Source organism: Colias croceus, chromosome 21 (assembly GCF_905220415.1).
Source record: "Colias croceus chromosome 21, ilColCroc2.1".
Lineage (NCBI taxonomy): Eukaryota > Metazoa > Arthropoda > Insecta > Lepidoptera > Pieridae > Colias > Colias croceus.
In genome coordinates this window covers 6,720,722-6,739,291 of record NC_059557.1, presented here as the reverse complement: position 1 = coordinate 6,739,291, position 18,570 = coordinate 6,720,722, and the positions used below count along the sequence as shown (strand labels likewise).

The window sequence follows — 18,570 nt, the reverse complement described above, 5'->3', positions numbered from 1 at the left end:
TGCCCAGATAAAGAGCTAGATAGACTTTATTCTTCAGTTAACAAAATATTCAATTTTTCAATAGACGAATAGGACTTATCTATCGAATAACTACGTTACTTGAGGAATAAATCTATCTGCCGCTCCAACGGCCAGATAGCGCGCTATTCGACGAATAGGCGTTTGATTTGACAACTGACGCGTCATATTTGGGATATTTTCGTATGTAATAACATAGAGCATAGAATTATTAACAATTAAGCCTCTTTCTATATAATTATTATCAACTAAAATCATATTGAAATTGATGTTTTTGGTAGTATTGATGACCATGCCATTGAAAATTTGCCGAACGCTGCCTTTATGTCGTTTCCATCGTAAAATATATAAATTTAAACACAATTTTAATCAAAACTCTTTACTCGAATCAAAACAATAATCAACAATCATAGAACACAAGATAAACTTAAAATGCACTCCTGACGTGAGTCATAATGACGGTTGTTGACAAATTGCAAGAGTTGACTCTATCCTGCTCTAACCTGACTAATTTAATATGTTTGTTTCGCCACTCCGAGAGCAGAGCTGCCAATATGGAAATATTTGGTCAGATAGTTATTCACAACACAATATTCATCAAATAAATCACGATTGAAAAATAGGCGAGCCGTTATGAGTTAGGTAAACAATTGAACAAATCTATTCGATGGGTAGATATTAGACTGTTTATCTCGGGATTGAAAAATCGGCCCTTATTAACTTAAATCGCTTCAAAAACCTTATATATATATGGATTACACAAAAAAGTAATATATTTTTTATACTGTCAAATAGCCTATTCTTTTATCTTGAACATATGAATCAATAAATTATAATATATTATCACAGATAAATATAACACTATACCTACTTGTAAAATGATGTAGCAGGTCTATATTACTTGCTCTGTGTAGTAGGTCTACAAGAACTAAAAAAACCCAATACCGCTCAATCCCATGAAATTCATTTATTTACACCGATCTCTGCTAAAAACATAAAGTATGAATTAAATCTGTCTGTTTCAATTGACTCGTGCGCAAAACTACAGTTGTGACTTTAGGAGGCGGAAGCCCGTCAAATTTTATTCTATGAACATCGATCAATTGAGAAGATAATTATTTTATTATGCTACGTATCACTCCAAAAATACTCATAGATGCCGCTTTTACTGTTTATTTACTTTATTATGTTATACTAAAATAAAAAATGATTTAATTTTTTTAATCGTATGTACCTATACTACCTAGCTCCTTGTTTGTTCATTACAAATCTCAGAGGCTTTTGATAAGCTAATTAATTAAACATCGGTTCAGTAATATTTAATATCTAAAAAGTATGTTAGGAAATTTTGTATCAATAAAGAAGTTAAATGAGTATATAAAAATGAGTGTAAGGTAAAAGAATAATATAAAGAAAACAACATATAACCAAATAAATAATTCATTTATTAACATCAACAAATCAAGAAATAAATTTAGGATTCCCAAAAGTTTTCGTCAGAGTCTTTAGCCAATGATATTGGAGAATTTTGCTCATAATCCGAATGACTATTGTAATTATCAACATCTGCTGAAAAATCTTCGGGATATTCTTCATTCCCTTTGTCTCCTGGAGAATCTATTTTAGATAATTCCAATTGCATATCCACACTGGAAACATCTTTATTGTCATTTGCTTTAAATATAGAGTCCAAAACATCGTTATTAGTTATTTTCTCTATTTCAGAATTTGTTGGTTTATTTTCTGTTTTCTCTTTTGGACTCACTATAATCGTCATTTGTGTTGATATTTCATTTCGTTCGTCGACTTCTGGTTCTGATATTTCTTTTGTATCTATCGAACTTTCGACAACTACTAATAGTGTTTGATCTTTTTCAGCAATAGGAATGTTTTTAGTTTCATGGACATTTTCAATGTTAACTCGAAGACGATTTTCATCATTTTCTGTTTTTTCTTTGATAGCTTCTTGATTATTTTCTATTATATTAATTTCTTCCTTTGGTTTGGGACTTATCACAGGTATTACTGGACTAACCATATTTGGACTATCTAAACTGTACATTTTGTTCAAATTATCTTGTAAAATTTTGAATTCTTCGTTTTTCTTAATTTCTTTCTTATCTTTGCGTACAATATTTTCTTCTACTATGGGTTCATTAGATGCATCTTTATCAGGAAAATGTATGGGATTTGTAGTTTTTATGTTTGTACGCCATTGCTTTTCTGTATGATATAATTTCCTAAATTCGGATAATGGAGTTTCGAGAAAATCTACACTTGCACGAGTTTTATGATCATCTACCTCACAGTAAGCTACTGGAATAGGTTTTATCATTTCTGACATAGCATTTTTATTCTTGAACGGTGGGATGTGGAATTTAGTTTGATATTCTTTTAGATATTTGTCGAAGTTTTGTTGAATTAAATCTTTGTGTGCTTTTGGTTTAACCTTGGTGTCATCAATTTTGTAAGAATTTTCAAGCTTCTGTAAAGATTTGCTGCGCTTTAAACCTGTAAGCAAAGAAACATAGTATTTGTAATTCGCAACATAAATAATATCTCAACATTAATATCTATTTTACGCACATATTTGCATGCTTTATATAAAGCGAAACATGTTGAACAATTATTTCTTCACACTTCTCTGTACCATGTTTTTGGCAAATAAATGTTATTTTATTTTAACATTATATTGTGCATAGAAAACACAGCTTAAAGAACGCTTTACGTTAACTGTATCGATTTGTACTGTTCTTTTGTCTAATCTAGTTCTCTATCGACGTACTACGTATAAACAACTAAACTCACAAAAAAATGTAAAACTGTGTGAAAATGTAAAATACGCATATTAAATGTCAATAAAACATCATGCATTGACAAAAATTCTACACGTCTGCGGATGCGTCGGCAGACGTGTAGAATTTGGACAACTTTCGTAGGTAGCCTATGTCTTATTCTTGGTTTTCAGCTACTGACATACCAAATTTCATTGTAATCGGTTAAGTATTATTTGCGTGACAGAATAACAATCATCCATACATCATCACAAACTTTCGCATTTATAATGTAAGAAGGATAGTAGGATTACCCTATGATTTAAAAAAAAACCTCATCGACCAAGTAATTAATGCACTTAAACTAAAAAAAGAGTGTGTGTACTTTTGTACACACGTTAGATTCTTTGGCGTATGGAAAAAAAATACTTAATAATATACAACTTGAACATAGTTATCAATTTTCATACCACCTAGAACTAACTTCATGCTGTTAAATTTAGGTGTCGGTGTGCGCGCGCATCGTGAAAATTCACTCTCATCATTTTTCTCCATCGCGCCAAATGAAGTATAACTTCAAAATTGTTTCACCCACCCAACTCGTTATCCCCTCTCAGATCCATCTGTTTCCGGAAGTGCTGGTAGGATCTTTCCACCGCTTCCGCTTCGATCTCCAACTTGCGGAGTCGCAGTTTGGCCTCACGGAGTGTAGTGTTGGGGCTTTTCTCACGAATTAATGGGGTCGGTTCTTTTATGCTGCTTTTACTGGAAGTGAGCAATGATTTTAAATTTAATTTCTTAGTCAGGTTTTTAATATGCATACAAGATTATAAAGCTGGAGAGTAATTCTAAAGTGTCGCCACAGATATCGTAAGAAGAACGAAGCGTGTTCCAATTTTGCGGCTCGCTTTATAATGCTATCAATTTTTCAAATATTAACAATTTATACATCGAAGGCTATTTCTCTATACATTGGAATCATGAAATTTCCAATCATTCAATGCATGGGTAAAATTCGTAAATAATTTATAGGTTTTACACACTAATCACAGAGATATTATGTTAACAGCTACAATTAAATTTTAACTTGTACTCACTTTCGTAATTTCTCCTTCGCTTCTCTGAGCATTGATTTAGGACTTTTCTCTCTCTGTTTAGTCGCTTCGAATGTTTGTTTCTGCGATGCTTCTCTGCAACGGAAATGGTAAATAAAAATATATATTTTTAATTCAATTGAAGAGTAAATATGTAAAATTATTAAATTACATAATAAATTCAAGAAATCTTAGGCGCTTGGACGTAATACAACAAGAATATGTATTTATTACAATAAGTATTTTACTCAAGAGCTTTATTTTATTTATTTATTTATTACAAAATCAGGATAAAATACTAAGCAATTGGCGGCTTTATTGCTTAACAGCAATTTCTTCCAAGCAACCAGAAAAAGAAAAGCAGAATGTTAATACAATTACAAAATTGGGAAGATAGTGTACACAGAAACAAAAAACCTTTACCTCAATTAAAGGTTGTAAAAATATGTTATATGGTATTTACCCTGTATGTGTCAATTTATCTTCAATGACTTCTTCCTGGGGCATCGAAACATCGCCATTGAAAACTTCACTGGTTTCAACTAAAAGGAAAACAACATTATAATATTATGATAATTTATATCAGAACAGACGCACTTTATACACGCGTTTGTATCGGTACAAATGCATGTCGATCGCACATCGTTTGTGATTATAAATAGATTTTTAATTTGTCAATTTCTTAGAATTTTATTTATTACTAGCTTCCGCCCGCGACTCCGTCCGCGCGGATGTCGGTCTTCGCGTGGATGGTTTGTTTCTCCATTTTGAGTAACTCTGACAATGACATCTTATAAATATCTATCTGACCCAAATACGGCTAGGCCTATAATAAATTAATAATACGCAACGTGTGTTCGCGGTTCTACAGAACAACGTCTATGGATAACTGAAAAAGTAAGATTATTTTTTTTCTACGTATTTTTCCAGGATAAAAAGTATCCTATTTTACGCCCAGGATAATAAGGTATAATTATATCAAGTTTCATCGAAATCGAACCGCTAGTTTTCACGTGATGTCTTCACATACAGACAGACAGACAGACAGACAGACAGACAGACAAAAATTTTTTTAATTACATATTTGGGTTTGATATCGATCCAGTAACACCCCCTGCTATTTATTTTTTCAATATTTTCAATGTACAGAATTGACCCTTCTACAGATTTATTATATGTATAGATATAATTATAATACTAGCGGTCCGCCCCGGCTTCGCCCGTGGTACATATTTCGCAATAAAAAGTAGCCTATGTTCCTTCTCAGGGTCTAAAGATTGTCTGTGCCAAATTTCATCAAAATCGGTCCAGTAGTTTATGAGCCTATTCATTACAATCAAACAAACAAAGTTTCCCTCTTTATAATATTAGTGTAGATTAGCGTAGATATTATAAAATTCTCGTGTCGCCGTGTTTGAAGGTAAGGTTTTTTACTCCTCCGAAGCGGCTTGACCGGTTCTCATGAAATTTTATGTGATCTACCCAGATCTGGGAATCGATACATATATTTTTCATACCCCTAAGTATAAAAGTGAGGCAGAACAACGTTTGCCGGGAAAGCTAGAATTAGTACAAAATATATTGAATACCATTATGTGTTGTGGGATTATCTCGGGCAACAGTTCTCGAACTGGTGGCAACTTGTGGTGCAACTCGTCTCCGGAGTGAGCGACATTGGTTCAATATGTGCCTGAAAGGCGGGTAGTTGGAGATTATTGCATATATAGTATGGATATTTTGTATGGGACCTGGAAAAAAAGTAATTGAAAACAAGATTCATTTATTTTTTGGTCGTAACAAGTCAATTTACAATAATCTTTAAATGTATGTCTATTTCTATTTAAAAAAAGAAAGAATGTTTCCTTTCAGCGAAATTTGCTGTCTTCAGTATTTTAAGCACGTTTCCTCCAGGATCGGTACAAAATTTTCACGTTTATATTTATTTAAACGTAACCATTAATCTATATTTATATAAAACTCAAAGGTGACTGATATAGTGATCTATCAACGCACAGCCCAAACCACTGGACGTATCGGGCTGAAATTTGGCATGCAGGTAGATGTCATAACGTAGGCGTCCCCTAAGAAAGGATTTCCCGAAATTCTCGCGGAAACGGGGAAATCGGGGATGCACGTACAAAGTCGTGGGCGGAAGCTAGTCATTTAATAAATAATTAGCTGCGCTCTGCAGCTTCACACGCGTTGCTCCATTCCTGTTGTTCAGCGTGTGATATAATAATCATATAGCCTATATAGCCTTCCTCGATAAATGGGCTATCTAACACCGAAAGAATTTTTCAAATCGGACCAGTAGTTCCTGAGATTATCGCGTTCAAACAAACAAACTCTTTAGCTTTATAATATTAGTATAGATTAATTATAAATAACCATATCTTACCGTCGGTTATCCGTATGTCTGTCTCTCAGTACCCCAATAAACGGCATTACATCCGTGGGGAGTCGAACCCGCGGCCTCGCGTCCAACACATTTAATTGTTCACCCCCACCCACTGTACTTATTAGACCGTTACTTGCGGTTGCGTTTAATCTGAAATATAAGGCAAAATAATTACATTAAGCCGCTTTCCACTGTCCATCTGTATTCTTCTTTAAAACTACTAAACGGATTTTATTGCTATTTTTTATAGAGAGAGTGGTTCAAAAGAAAATTTTGAGTTTGAGTTTGAGTTTGAATTGTATATTGGAAATAATTTGTTTACTTTTAGATAACACAGGCAAAGCCGCGGGCGGAATTAATCTATCTTGCATAATATAACTATAAAATTCTTGTGTATTAGAAAATCATTTATTTTTTATGAAATTTCCTATTTCTATTCTGGCCTGAGAATAGGCCGTAATAGATTATTACAAGCTTTTATTTAACTTGTTCTGACATAATAAAATTTGTCGGTTCAGTTAGTCCTACTCAGTCCTACTAATGTAATAAATGCGAAAGTTTGTGAGGATGTGTGTGTGTGTGTTTGTTACTCTTTCACGCAAATTCTACTGAACCGATTACAATGAAATTTAGCACACATGTAGAGGGTAACTTGGATTAACACATAGAAATAGGTTTTATCCCGGAAATCCAACGGGAACGGGAACTATGCGGGTTTTCCTTTGAAAACGCGGGCGAAGCCGCGGGCGGAATTCTAGTAATTAATAAAAACGCTTGAGGTAACATAATCATTTCATTAACAATAAAAAAATCACAAATATACAATTGTTTTTTTTAAGAAACAGCTGATCTTCGTCCAATCTGTATTATTTATCTATTCATGTTCATTATAAGCATTATCTTAATTCTAAGCTACCTGGTGACCGTGAACGGCTGCATCAAAGTGGGTGCGGTTTGTGGTCTTGTGAGCAACAGCTCGGATTGAAGCCGCGACCTTTCAGTGGATAACGACGCGATGTGATCACTTTGCTGTTAAATTTATAAAGAATTTATACATCCATGAAATATTTAAAACATTTCTTGAAGTGAAACTTCTTTAGGCTTTTCTTAAGAGTAAAATTTGAAGGTCGCGTCATGGCGAAAGTCGATGTCATGGAGAAAGGCGACGATTTTGGTACCTTTGAATCTTGCCAAAGAAGTTTCACTTCTGACACGTGTGCTTGGCACACACGCTCTTTTTTAAACTATAAAAGAGTCGAATAACAGAAAAAAGGGAATTATTAGGGATAATGCTCTAAAAAATTTGCATCATAAATATAAAGAATAATAAAACTTATATTTATTTATTAATAATATTTCATAAAATATGTACCTGTCGAGCTAATATACTCAATCTTTCGTTTTCATTCCTCAATCGCTGTATTTCCGAATACGGGACTCCATAATTACTCCGCTCGTGGTCACAAACGCGTTCACGGTCACGGCCACGGTCATAAAAGTGTCGTTCACGGTCATATACGTCGCGGTCACGGTCACTTTGATAGTCATCACTGGCTATAGATGTTCTACTGTTGCGTTGCGAGTCTTTATAAATACCTTCATTAGACTGTAAAAGTATAGAAAAATTTCAATATTTTTTGCATATTTTTTGGCAATTATCCTGTATAACAATATAAATATCTTTAAATTATAAATTATATGTTATTATCTAGAATCTAGATTATCTTTTCTAAAAATAATTACCCTGAAATTTGAAGAGAAAATCACAACTTTTAATAGTAATCTAAGTTCACCAATTACAATACACTATAAATAACTTACCATATTAAAATTAACATTTTTCTGTTTGCTCAAATCATTGTTCACTTTAGCGTTCACCACTCTGTCATTATTCATCACAACATGTTCATTATTCATTAAATTATTCACAAAACCATCCGTGGCAGTTCCCTTTTCCACCATTATACCAACATTTGGCCCAACACGTGGGCCAACATTGGCTCCAACATTGGCCGTTTCTAAATGCCGTTTTAAATCTTGCAATTCCTCTTTTAAAATATTGTAATGTTTTTTCACATCTATTTCTTCGATTTTATTATTATTAATTTCTTTATTACTTCGAAGTTTTTCCAATTCCATGCGTTCCGTATTAATGCAATCTCTCTCACGCTTCATAGTTTGCAAATGTTGGTCCAATATTTGCAATTCGCTTGAGATTTGTTCCCGCATCTCTTCACCGCGTTTTCTTAATAACTCCTCTGCTTCTTGTATTTGTGCTTTGAGATTATTTTCCTGTAAATTGATATCAAATGTACAATAATCTGACACTAAGACAAGATGAAATTAAGTTACTAATAAATTCGAAATATGAATACAAGACCGAATACAAGACATAAATACAGACATCAGTACAGAAGAAGATGAATGCTTATAGATAAATCTGTATTTATCTACCTCTATATTAATTTGTAGATATGCACTGCAAATAAATTAAGATACGGTAGACCCTAATATTCTATGATAAATTTGAATGAAAGTTTTACGAAGTATTTTGAAATCTAACAGAAATTTCATACATAAATTCGTAAAAAAATAGTGCTCTAAAGATTAGCTAAGTATATTAAGTTGAAATCCGGCTCGAAGGACCAAAACTCAATTATATTAATTACCTTAACAGTGAGTCGTTCGGTTTCACTCCTAACATCTTCCATCGCCTTGTTCATGTGTTCGTGTTGCTGTCTCAGCGATTTCGCCAAACCCCAGAGGAATTTCTTTTTTTCCTCTATATTCCTTTGTAATTCCTTTTCACGTTCCTTGAACGCTTCTTCTAGCTGAAAAATAATATTAACAATGGTCGTTATTAACCGACTTCAAAAAAAAGGAGGAGGTTATCAATTCGGCCGGTATACTTTTTTTTTTTTTTTTTTATGTATGTACACCGATTACTCCGAGGTTTCTGAACCGATTTACGTGATTTTTTTTTTGTTCGATGCGGGATGCTGTCGAATTGGTCCCATAAAAATTTTATTCGGATAGGCCCAGTAGTTTTTATTTTATGAGCATTTTTGTCTGTAGGTATTTGTAAATTTTGCAAGTGCAAGTTTGAAGTCGGTTGTTTTTAACGCAGTTATCACTTGTTTTACAATTCAATTGACTTAAAAGTAATAAATAAAGACTTAATGTGAACTTTATCAGCTAGTTAACTATGATATCTTTTAGATAAATTTATCCACGATATTTTAAATATCAAAACTAGCTTTCCGTACACAGCTTCGCCCGCGTACTCAAAGGAAATTCCCATATGCGATTGACATGTTTTACCGTGGGAAGAAAAAGTAAAAAAAAGATAAAAAAAAAGCGTGTGTGCCGAGCACACGTGTTAGAAGTGAAACTTCTTTGGCAAAACAACAAAATCCTCGCCTTACTCCATGACGGTATTGTCATGACGCGACCTTGAAATTTTACTCTCAACGCGCCTAAAGAGCGTTTCAATACAAAAATACTTATTTGGATTTATCATAATAGGATGAATAAAAATCTATACTAATATTATAAAGCTGAAGAGTTGGTTTGTTTGTATGTTTGTTTGTTTGTTTAAACGCGCTAATCTCAGGAAATACGGGACCGATTTGAAAAATTCTTTCAGTGTTAGATAACCCATTTATCGAGGAAGGCTATAGGCTAATATATCATAAGACCAACAAGAGCGGAGCAATGCGAGTGAAACCGCGCGGAACAGCTAGTTAGATATAAAATGTAAGTAAGTACCTCTTCCCTTTGTTTCTGCAACTGTATCGCATGGTTTGCGGCGGATTTCCTAATTTTATTTTCTTCCTCCGCCTTAACCATTTCCACCTCCATCTCGTATACTGATTTTATTTGCTGGAACATCTAGTTCATTAAAAAATATTTTTGAAATTATATTATATATATAATTATATAATATATATTAAATATATAATATAATTTAAAAATATATTTTAGAAAAAATTCAATCGCCTAGATAAATAGTATATTTTTAATTTTTAACTTATTAAAACAATAATGAATTTAGAAAAAAATCATTTGTATTACTATACAATAAACATATAGATAAAGATAATATTCCATAAATAAAAATAAGTCAGGTTTTCCTTCCTGACTCTATAGCTCCAGAATGCACGAACCGATTTCCACGGTTTTGCATTCGTTGGAAAGGTCTCGGGCTCTGTGAGGTTTATAGCAAAGAAAAGGTGTCTCTGGTGGCGAAACGGAATTCGCCCGGTTTGCTAGTATTCCATAAATTAATTCTATTATAGCAATACATAAAATACCCATTCAAAATAAAATAATACTCAAATATAAGAATCAATAAGAAAGGACCTCATCTATGATTCCTTTTTCAACAACAGAAACATTTTTCATAAAAGCCCCCACATCAAGAGAATTTGTAGATTTTTGCGTGCTCTGAAATAAGCAACAACATCAAAGACTAAGAATATTTTTTCTCAAATTATATACATATTTCACTTTTCTTTGTATAGATAAACTAGCTTACCGCCCGCGGCGTCGCCCGCTTGGTCTATAACCTAATAAATTAACTAAAACGTTCCTCTTGAATCACTCTATCTATTAAAAAAACCGCATCAAAATCCGTTGCGTAGTTTTAAAGATTTAAGCATACAAAGAGATATAGGGACAGAGAAAGCAACTTTGTTTTATACTATGTAGTGATAAAATAACTTCAGACAAACATTGTAAAGTTTATAATAATTATTTTACAGTCTAGATATTTGTGACACAATCAGTTCATATTAATTAATCTAAATATGTTAAGCAGTTTCGACTTTCGTCTTGTTACGTTTAAAAATATACATTCTTCAATATTAGCTGAAGTTGCAACCCTAAATTTCGTCACGAATGTGGCAACCCTAAATATCGTTAGGAATGTGGCAACCTTTAATGCTCACTAGTTACTACTAACCTGAAGTAAATGCGTCTTCTTCCTACTACATCTCTCTTTCAAGCGAATCTCGCGACTTTGGCACGTGTTACACACGGTATAGTGTCGACATTTGCGTGAACGCCTTTCTGTATGTTTTTTACAACTACCTTCCATTGTATCTGTGCTTCTGTCGCTTGTTATATAATCTTCCGAAGTTGCTAAAAAAAATGATGTGATTCCAAATTTAAAAACTTTAAACTTATTAAAATATGAACCTATTGCAAAACTGCATTTACATGTATGTACATATTTTATACATAATTGAAAGAACTACTTTGTGGGGAATTCTCACTTAACAATAATTGAGATCATATTATTATGTCGATAATGAATTCAGATGTGCTTCTAGCTACAAAGCATTTAAGCATTATTAAAGAACTAATTTTGATGATAAATGCACACACACAATAACTTATATAGATACTTATATAACTAGTTGACAAGATAATAATTATTTTACCAGGACACCCTATATCTCTAGAAGTATAGAAAAAATTTAAAGATCCATCCACAGAATACTACTAACAACAAAAACCACATATCTACCTAAGTATAAATCAGCAGATATTTTCTAAATAAATAAAAAATGATTTTATTACCATTATCCAAGCACACAGACTCTTTCTTATACAACGGCACACACTTCATAATACACAAGAGCAAGGGCAGTTTCTCTTCTGTTGTGTACATGTCAACAATTTTACATGCATGCTCTGAATCACATTTAATACCTGTAAATGAAAATAAAAAAAGTAATTATCAAACTTGAGGAAGTATCTACATTCTTATTTAATTGCATTATTTTTGTTAAATATAAAATAGTATTTTGTCTATACAAATATTATAAAGAGGAAAGGTTTGATTTTTTGTTTGTTTGTTTGTATGAATTGAATAGGCTCCGAAACTACTTGGCAGATTTGAAAAATTCTTTCACTGTTGGAAAGCTACATCATTTCTGAGTGACATAGGCTATATTTCATTTTCAAAAAAAATAGGCATCCTTACTAAAATTACGATAACGTAATCCAAGGTGTGAAAAAAATATCAAAAAACTACCTTACATCGCGTGCGCTGCGAAAACTGTTGATGATAGAACAAAATGATATACTACATTTTTTTAGAACACACCATTGTCTACAAAAAATCAGCGGCAGCATATCTCTAACTATTACAGTCATGTCACAATAAGCGTTTTTTTATTGAAAAAAAGAAATTAAAATACCACCGCTACAAAAAGCTCTTTATTTGTACCTTGGTATTAACCCTTATCAAAATAAATGATGTATTATTTAATATTATATAATATTTTAATAGCCATAAATATTACACTGTTTTTAGCTTTGTTGATTCTACACGTTGGGAAATGTAATACTTATAATAAATGCGAAAGTTTGTGAGGATGGATGTACCTACTCACTCTTTCACGCAAATACTACTGAAGATTACATTGAAATTTAGTATACATATATAGAGGGTAACTTGGATAAACATATATGTATATCCCGGAAATCCCACAGGAACGGGAACTATGCGGGTTTTTTTAAACGCGGGCGAAGCCGCGGGCGGAATGCTAGTTTCCAATATTTATAGAAGTATTTTAGTATAATCAAAAATTTCTTGGAATATTAGATGGAATTTGTAAGCCCTTCCATATTATGATTATTTATCAGTGCACTTATATTACAAAGATTATTTTATGTATATCTGTTTGTGATAGATTGAAATAGGTTTCATTGGAAGAAAGTAGCTTTATTTTTGTGCCAAGGTGAGCGACTAGTACATCTCATGTATCTACCTGTACCTTGCATAAATTAATTTATTCATGGACTGCTGATCACATTGCTTAGTGCATAAAATGAAAATCATTTATTAGAAAAGTATACAAACCCAAACAGTTCAATATAGACCACACATCATTCTCTCTAAAATATACTTGGCTTATATCACTAATATCCGCTGTTTTTATGACTGTTTTGGCAAACTCAAACAGCATGTTCGCCAATGGTATCTCAGAAATGAAAACAGACAATGTATAGTTGAACTCCTGAAATAATAATAGGTAATGTTCTCAAATTAGTATTTTTAAATTAGTATAAGTAGGTACCTACTATATTTTTAATACTTAAATATACTAATATTATAAAGCTGAAGAGTTTGTTTGTTTGTTTGTTTGAATGTGCTAATCTTGGGAACTACTGGTCCGATTTGAAAAATTCTTTCGGTATTAGATAGCCCATTTATCGAGGAAGGCTCTAGGCTATATATCATCACGCTAAGACCAACAGGAGCTGAGCAATGCAGATGAAACCGCGGGGAACAGCTAGTTTATAAGTATAATATGATGTAGGGTAAATCCAACGCATTTACTCATAGCACCTACAATATGTGAATGATGATAAACCTAACTGGTTTTCTATGCTATTGAGCATCTCGTTAATGGCATTGTGCAATTGCTTCAAATAATGAGATAAATTGGAAAAAGCCTTTAACTAATTTTACTAAGGAACCTGAATATTTCTTACCAGTCTGAGTAAATATTCTGTGATTAAGATGTTTAATGCTTGATATGTAGGCTCTAAGCGTTGGGTAAAATGCTTCTGGCATGGAGTAGGCTCCCCTGAAATCCCAATAATTTATTGTTTAATTATACAGTACAAAATCCTAGAGTAGGCAGTAATAAGTGATGTGAACAATAAAAACGTACCACTATTCGTACTCTTTAACATCGTAACGATATGGCCTCGTAGATACGCGCGCAAATCATTTAAAATTCCATTTTTCTCAAACAATTCAAAAATAAACTTTTGAAAGTTTTCCGTGGATTCTTCACATTGCACATCAGCATTTATTTGAAGCGAATCATTTTCTTCTGTCTCAACAAATTCCATAATAATTTGATTTATTTTTGCAACCTTTTTTACATTATTCACGAAAATTAATTTTTATTTGGAAGCACTAAAATTTTCAAACTTCCCAAACAATTTGTTTGTTGACGTTTCCGGTTGCTATTGACAGTGGCAATTTTTTTTGCTTTTCAAATAAAAAATATCAGCACCTAACTAATTAATTACACTTTATATTTTTTATTAGTTTAATTTATGCTTTATTTAATAGTGAGTCTTTTTAATGTAGTTCAATAAGATCTATAACTATGATTTTCAATTTAATATATCAGTCGAACGATCGTACAAAAGTGTTGCGTAATTTTGCTCATCACTTCAACAGTCCCTGTGGCGCAGAGGATAGCGCGTTGGACTTCTAATCCAAAGGTCGTGGGTTCGATCCCCACCAGGGATGATTATCTCTTTTTTTATAGTTTTACTTTTATTAAATGTACTGATAACGCTTTCAAATAACAAATTGTGTTGATGTTCCTTTTCTTTGCCTCGCGTATTCAGTTTTTATTGTTTGAAGGTTTTAAATGAAATATTGTAATTTTTTTTGTAAAATATTCATTTGCTGTTTTTTTGATGTTGATCATTAATTCATATTATTAGGAACTTGAATAAAAAATAGCTTTTTAGCATTTTCTTCTACATCGCCTAACACAATATCTATGTAACTTTCTTCGTGGTTACACCCTAAAGTCAAAATATATAACATGATATTTTATTAAACTATCCACATAGGGATATATAGATATCTTTATATAGATACATAGATCTTTAAAACAAAGTTTTTTTTTAAATATTCCGCATCGCATAATAAAACAATAGGCAACGACCGACGTAGAGGGAGAATGAACCCTCTACGGGCAATGATAACAATGCTTAAATATGCATAATTATTAATAATAATTAATTATCGTTGCCTATTGTTTTATTTTAATTTTTAATCTATACTAATATTATAAAGCTGAAGAGTTTGTTTGTTTGTTTGTTTGAACGCACTAATCTCAGGAACTACTGGTCCGATTTGAAAAATTCTTTCGGTATTAGATAGCCCATTTATCGAGGAAGGTTATCCATACTAATATTATAAATGCGAAAGTAACTCTGTCTGTCTGTCTGTCTGTTACTCAATCACGCCTAAACTACTGAACCAATTTTCATGAAATTTGGTATGGAAATATTTTGATACCCGAGACAGGACATAGGCTACTTTTTATCCCGGGAAAATGACGCAATCCCGGAAATCCAACGGGAACGGGAACTATGCGGGTTTTCCTTTGCAAACGCGGGCGAAGCCGCGGGCGGAAATCTAGTAGGCTATATTTCATCACGCTACGGGCAACAGGAGTGGAGCCACGGGGGTGAAACCGCGCGGAGCAGCTAGTATAAGGATAAAACGTAGCATCAAATGTGGCACACGGGGACTGCCCATAGAGGAAGGATGTATATAACTGGGACTGCCGCGGTAAAGCTATTGCTTGCTATGCCTTCAAACCACACCTCCGCCCGTCGGAGTGGGGAGCGTGAGGTTTTTTCGTTACAGAATTTCTCAATTCGGTCCCCGCGCTCAAGGCCCGCGATAGAAGCTATGCAATAGCTTAATAATACATTCTTATTCTCGTATTTAGTGTTATCCTTAGGCCGCGTTTCCACCTGCAAGAAAACTTCCGCGAGAAATGTCCGACAGTCTGACAGCAACTTGCAAGAGGCAGTTATTGTTGCAACTTCTCCAGTTGAAAATTTCGATCTCAAGCTTATCTCCAGCCATCCCTAGACCCTAGTATACATTTACTCTTTGTATCCAGCTTTATGATCACAGATGGCTAGAAGATTTAAAAAACCCAACCACACTGGCGCTAGTCGGTGGTACAACAAAGTTGTAGACGAAGTACATAATATCTACACTATTTAAACCCTATTTACCATTTATTGCAAAAATGACAAATTTTTATTTAACTTTTTAGCAAATTTTTGTACTGTACCTAACTGTCAAAGTGAAGTTTTAAGTCAGTCTATTTAATCAAATCAGCTGATTGTCAATGGCGATAATTTATTTGTTTACTATCTAAATTTTCCCAAAATAAATCAAAATTCAAATCTCAAAACAATTTTTTAATCAATTGTATCTTTAAGATTGTATCATTCAGTCATTAAATTTCATTTTAACTGCAAACATGCGTCGGCGAGCAGGTGTTGGTGCTATACATAAGCAACAATTGGAACGTGAAAAATACAGGGAAAAAGGCACGGAGATACAAGAAAATCAATTTTTGCAAATGCAAAAGCAGTTGGAAGTCTTTAGGGAGAACCTAGAGGAGTTTGCAACGAAGCATAAGAACGAGATTAAGAAAAATGCGCAATTCAGACGACAGTTTCAAGAAATGTGCGCTGCTATAGGTGTAGATCCTTTAGCATCTGGAAAAGGCTTTTGGTCTGTGCTAGGTGTGTTTACCATAATTATTGATGCTACTATACTATTTAAGAGATGTCACAGTAGTTTGATTAACATTTTACTTGTTTGGAGCTGTGTTTTATGTGTGTTAGAGCAAGGAAAACCATTTGTTTATATTAAGACTAAATAATTTTGATATCTAAGATTCTAGTATAATAATTCATCAAAATATTTGTTATTATTAGGTATTGGTGACTTCTATTATGAACTTGGAGTGCAAATTGTTGAAGTGTGTTTAGCAACCAATTACAAGAACGGTGGTCTAATTACACTGGAAGAATTGAGAACCAGACTGATTGCATCACGGGGAAAGGCAAAGAAACTTCAGGATATAACTAATGAGGATCTGTTGGCTGCTGTTAAGAAGCTTAAGATTTTTGGCAATGGGTAAGAAATGTTTTTATTTTGTTTGTTTAATAAAGCAATTAGTTTTTGATGAGATGAATGAGACTTTAGTATTGTCCGCCAGTCATAAATGATTTACTTGATACAAGTGTAAAACTTTGCTTCACACGCTTTATTTATCATTTTATTTCTTAAATTAAAGATATGTATTGAAACAATTCTGCAGCTATCCATACTATTATTAATATTTTAAATGCGAAAGTAACTTGTCTGTCTGTCTGTTACTCAATCACGCCATAACTACTGAACCAATTTGCATGAAATTTGGTATATAGATATTTTGATACCCGAGAAAGGACATAGGCTAATTTTTACACCGGGACATAGGATAGGTTTTATTCCGAAAATCCCACGGGAACGAGAACTATGCGGGTTTTTCTTTGACTGCGCGGACGAAGACGCGGGTGGAAAGCTAGTTTCCTATAAATATAGAAAGACTAATGCATGACAATTACTTCAACTTTATAAATCAGATACTTAATATAGAAACTTGCAAAATATTACTTACTTAGGTTTTATTATAAGTAAATTACAATTATATTTCAGCTTCACAGTGATATCAATAGGGAAAGGAAAATGGTTGGTGCAGTCAATACCGGGAGAGCTGAATTTGGACCAAACACTGGTTCTGCAGAAAGCTAGTTCATTGGGCACAGCTTGGATATCAATTAGCATGCTCACTAATGATTTAGGGTGAGTTTATGTGTCAAATATTTTAGTTTTTCTAGTTTCTGAGTACTTCATACTATGTAAAATTGTTTTGATTAGAATAAGTCTTTGTTGCATACTATATAGCAAAAACTAAATATAAACAAGACTTAAATAACGGATAATGAACAATTGTCAAAAAATACATAAGATCTAGTTAGTGATAATTGCTAGTATGTACATAATGAATTAAATTTTAATTTTTAACACATAACTGAGTTGACAAATAATTCCACCTTCAAACAGGTCAATAACCATAACAATACTTAAAATATTATATGATATGGTTCTAGGTTGAAAAGCTGGTTATAATGAAAGCCTTTATAAATTGCAATAGTAATTTTAAAAAAGCTGAAAAGATATTGGGCAACAATCCATACTATAATATTATAAATGCGAAAGTAACTCTGTCTGTCTGTCTGTCTGTTACTCAATCACGCCTAAACTACTGAACCAATTTGCATTAAATTTGGTATGGAGATATTTTAATACCCGAGAAAGGACATAGGCTACCTTTTATTGCGAAATATGTACCACGGGCGAAGCCGGGGCGGACCACTAGTAGGTTATACTTAATAGAAATATTTTTCAGTTGGAATGAAACCAGGGCAGAAAATGCTGTAAATCACATGGTGAAGGAAGGTCTCGCTTGGGTCGACACGCAGGACCCCAAGGAGCCCCTGTTTTGGTTCCCGAGCATGTTTTCCGATTGTGTTGCCGCTTCATAACTTTCTACGGTGCATTTATTATTGTATAATTTATTTCTTTTAATTATTCTGTGTCAAATGTGAAATTATAATGTAAATAAAATATATGTTATGCTTAAATCTTTATTTTACACATAAT

At 33.0% G+C, this 18,570-nt stretch overlaps 2 protein-coding genes and 1 non-coding gene across 4 annotated transcripts; 2 read left to right on the top strand and 1 right to left on the bottom strand.

Annotated features, from left to right (window-relative positions):
- Positions 1-1,442: 1,442 nt before the first annotated feature.
- LOC123701236 (trichohyalin-like) lies at positions 1,443-14,257 on the bottom strand. 2 transcript variants are annotated; one of them, XM_045648639.1, is made up of 16 exons: positions 13,973-14,257; positions 13,791-13,885; positions 13,156-13,312; positions 11,868-11,999; positions 11,248-11,426; positions 10,053-10,175; positions 8,954-9,115; positions 8,106-8,576; positions 7,657-7,890; positions 7,201-7,313; positions 6,285-6,434; positions 5,476-5,576; positions 4,350-4,428; positions 3,890-3,982; positions 3,388-3,557; positions 1,443-2,529 (listed from the first exon to the last, which is right to left on the bottom strand). In XM_045648639.1, exons 1-16 carry the CDS (start codon positions 14,154-14,156, stop codon positions 1,493-1,495), a joined length of 3,480 nt encoding a protein of 1,159 aa, XP_045504595.1. In that variant the 5' UTR covers positions 14,157-14,257; the 3' UTR covers positions 1,443-1,492. The 2 variants fall into 2 exon arrangements, with proteins under 2 accessions (XP_045504595.1, XP_045504596.1); XM_045648640.1 differs by having other exon boundaries at positions 10,053-10,166.
- Positions 14,258-14,492: 235 nt separating this feature from the next.
- Trnar-ucu lies at positions 14,493-14,565 on the top strand. The gene has a single exon. It is a non-coding gene; the product is annotated as a tRNA-Arg (tRNA).
- Positions 14,566-16,187: 1,622 nt separating this feature from the next.
- Positions 16,188-18,551, top strand: LOC123701227 (vacuolar-sorting protein SNF8). The gene is made up of 4 exons (XM_045648627.1): positions 16,188-16,601; positions 16,797-16,998; positions 17,563-17,709; positions 18,317-18,551. Exons 1-4 carry the CDS (start codon positions 16,334-16,336, stop codon positions 18,450-18,452), a joined length of 753 nt encoding a protein of 250 aa, XP_045504583.1. The 5' UTR covers positions 16,188-16,333; the 3' UTR covers positions 18,453-18,551.
- Positions 18,552-18,570: the final 19 nt, after the last annotated feature.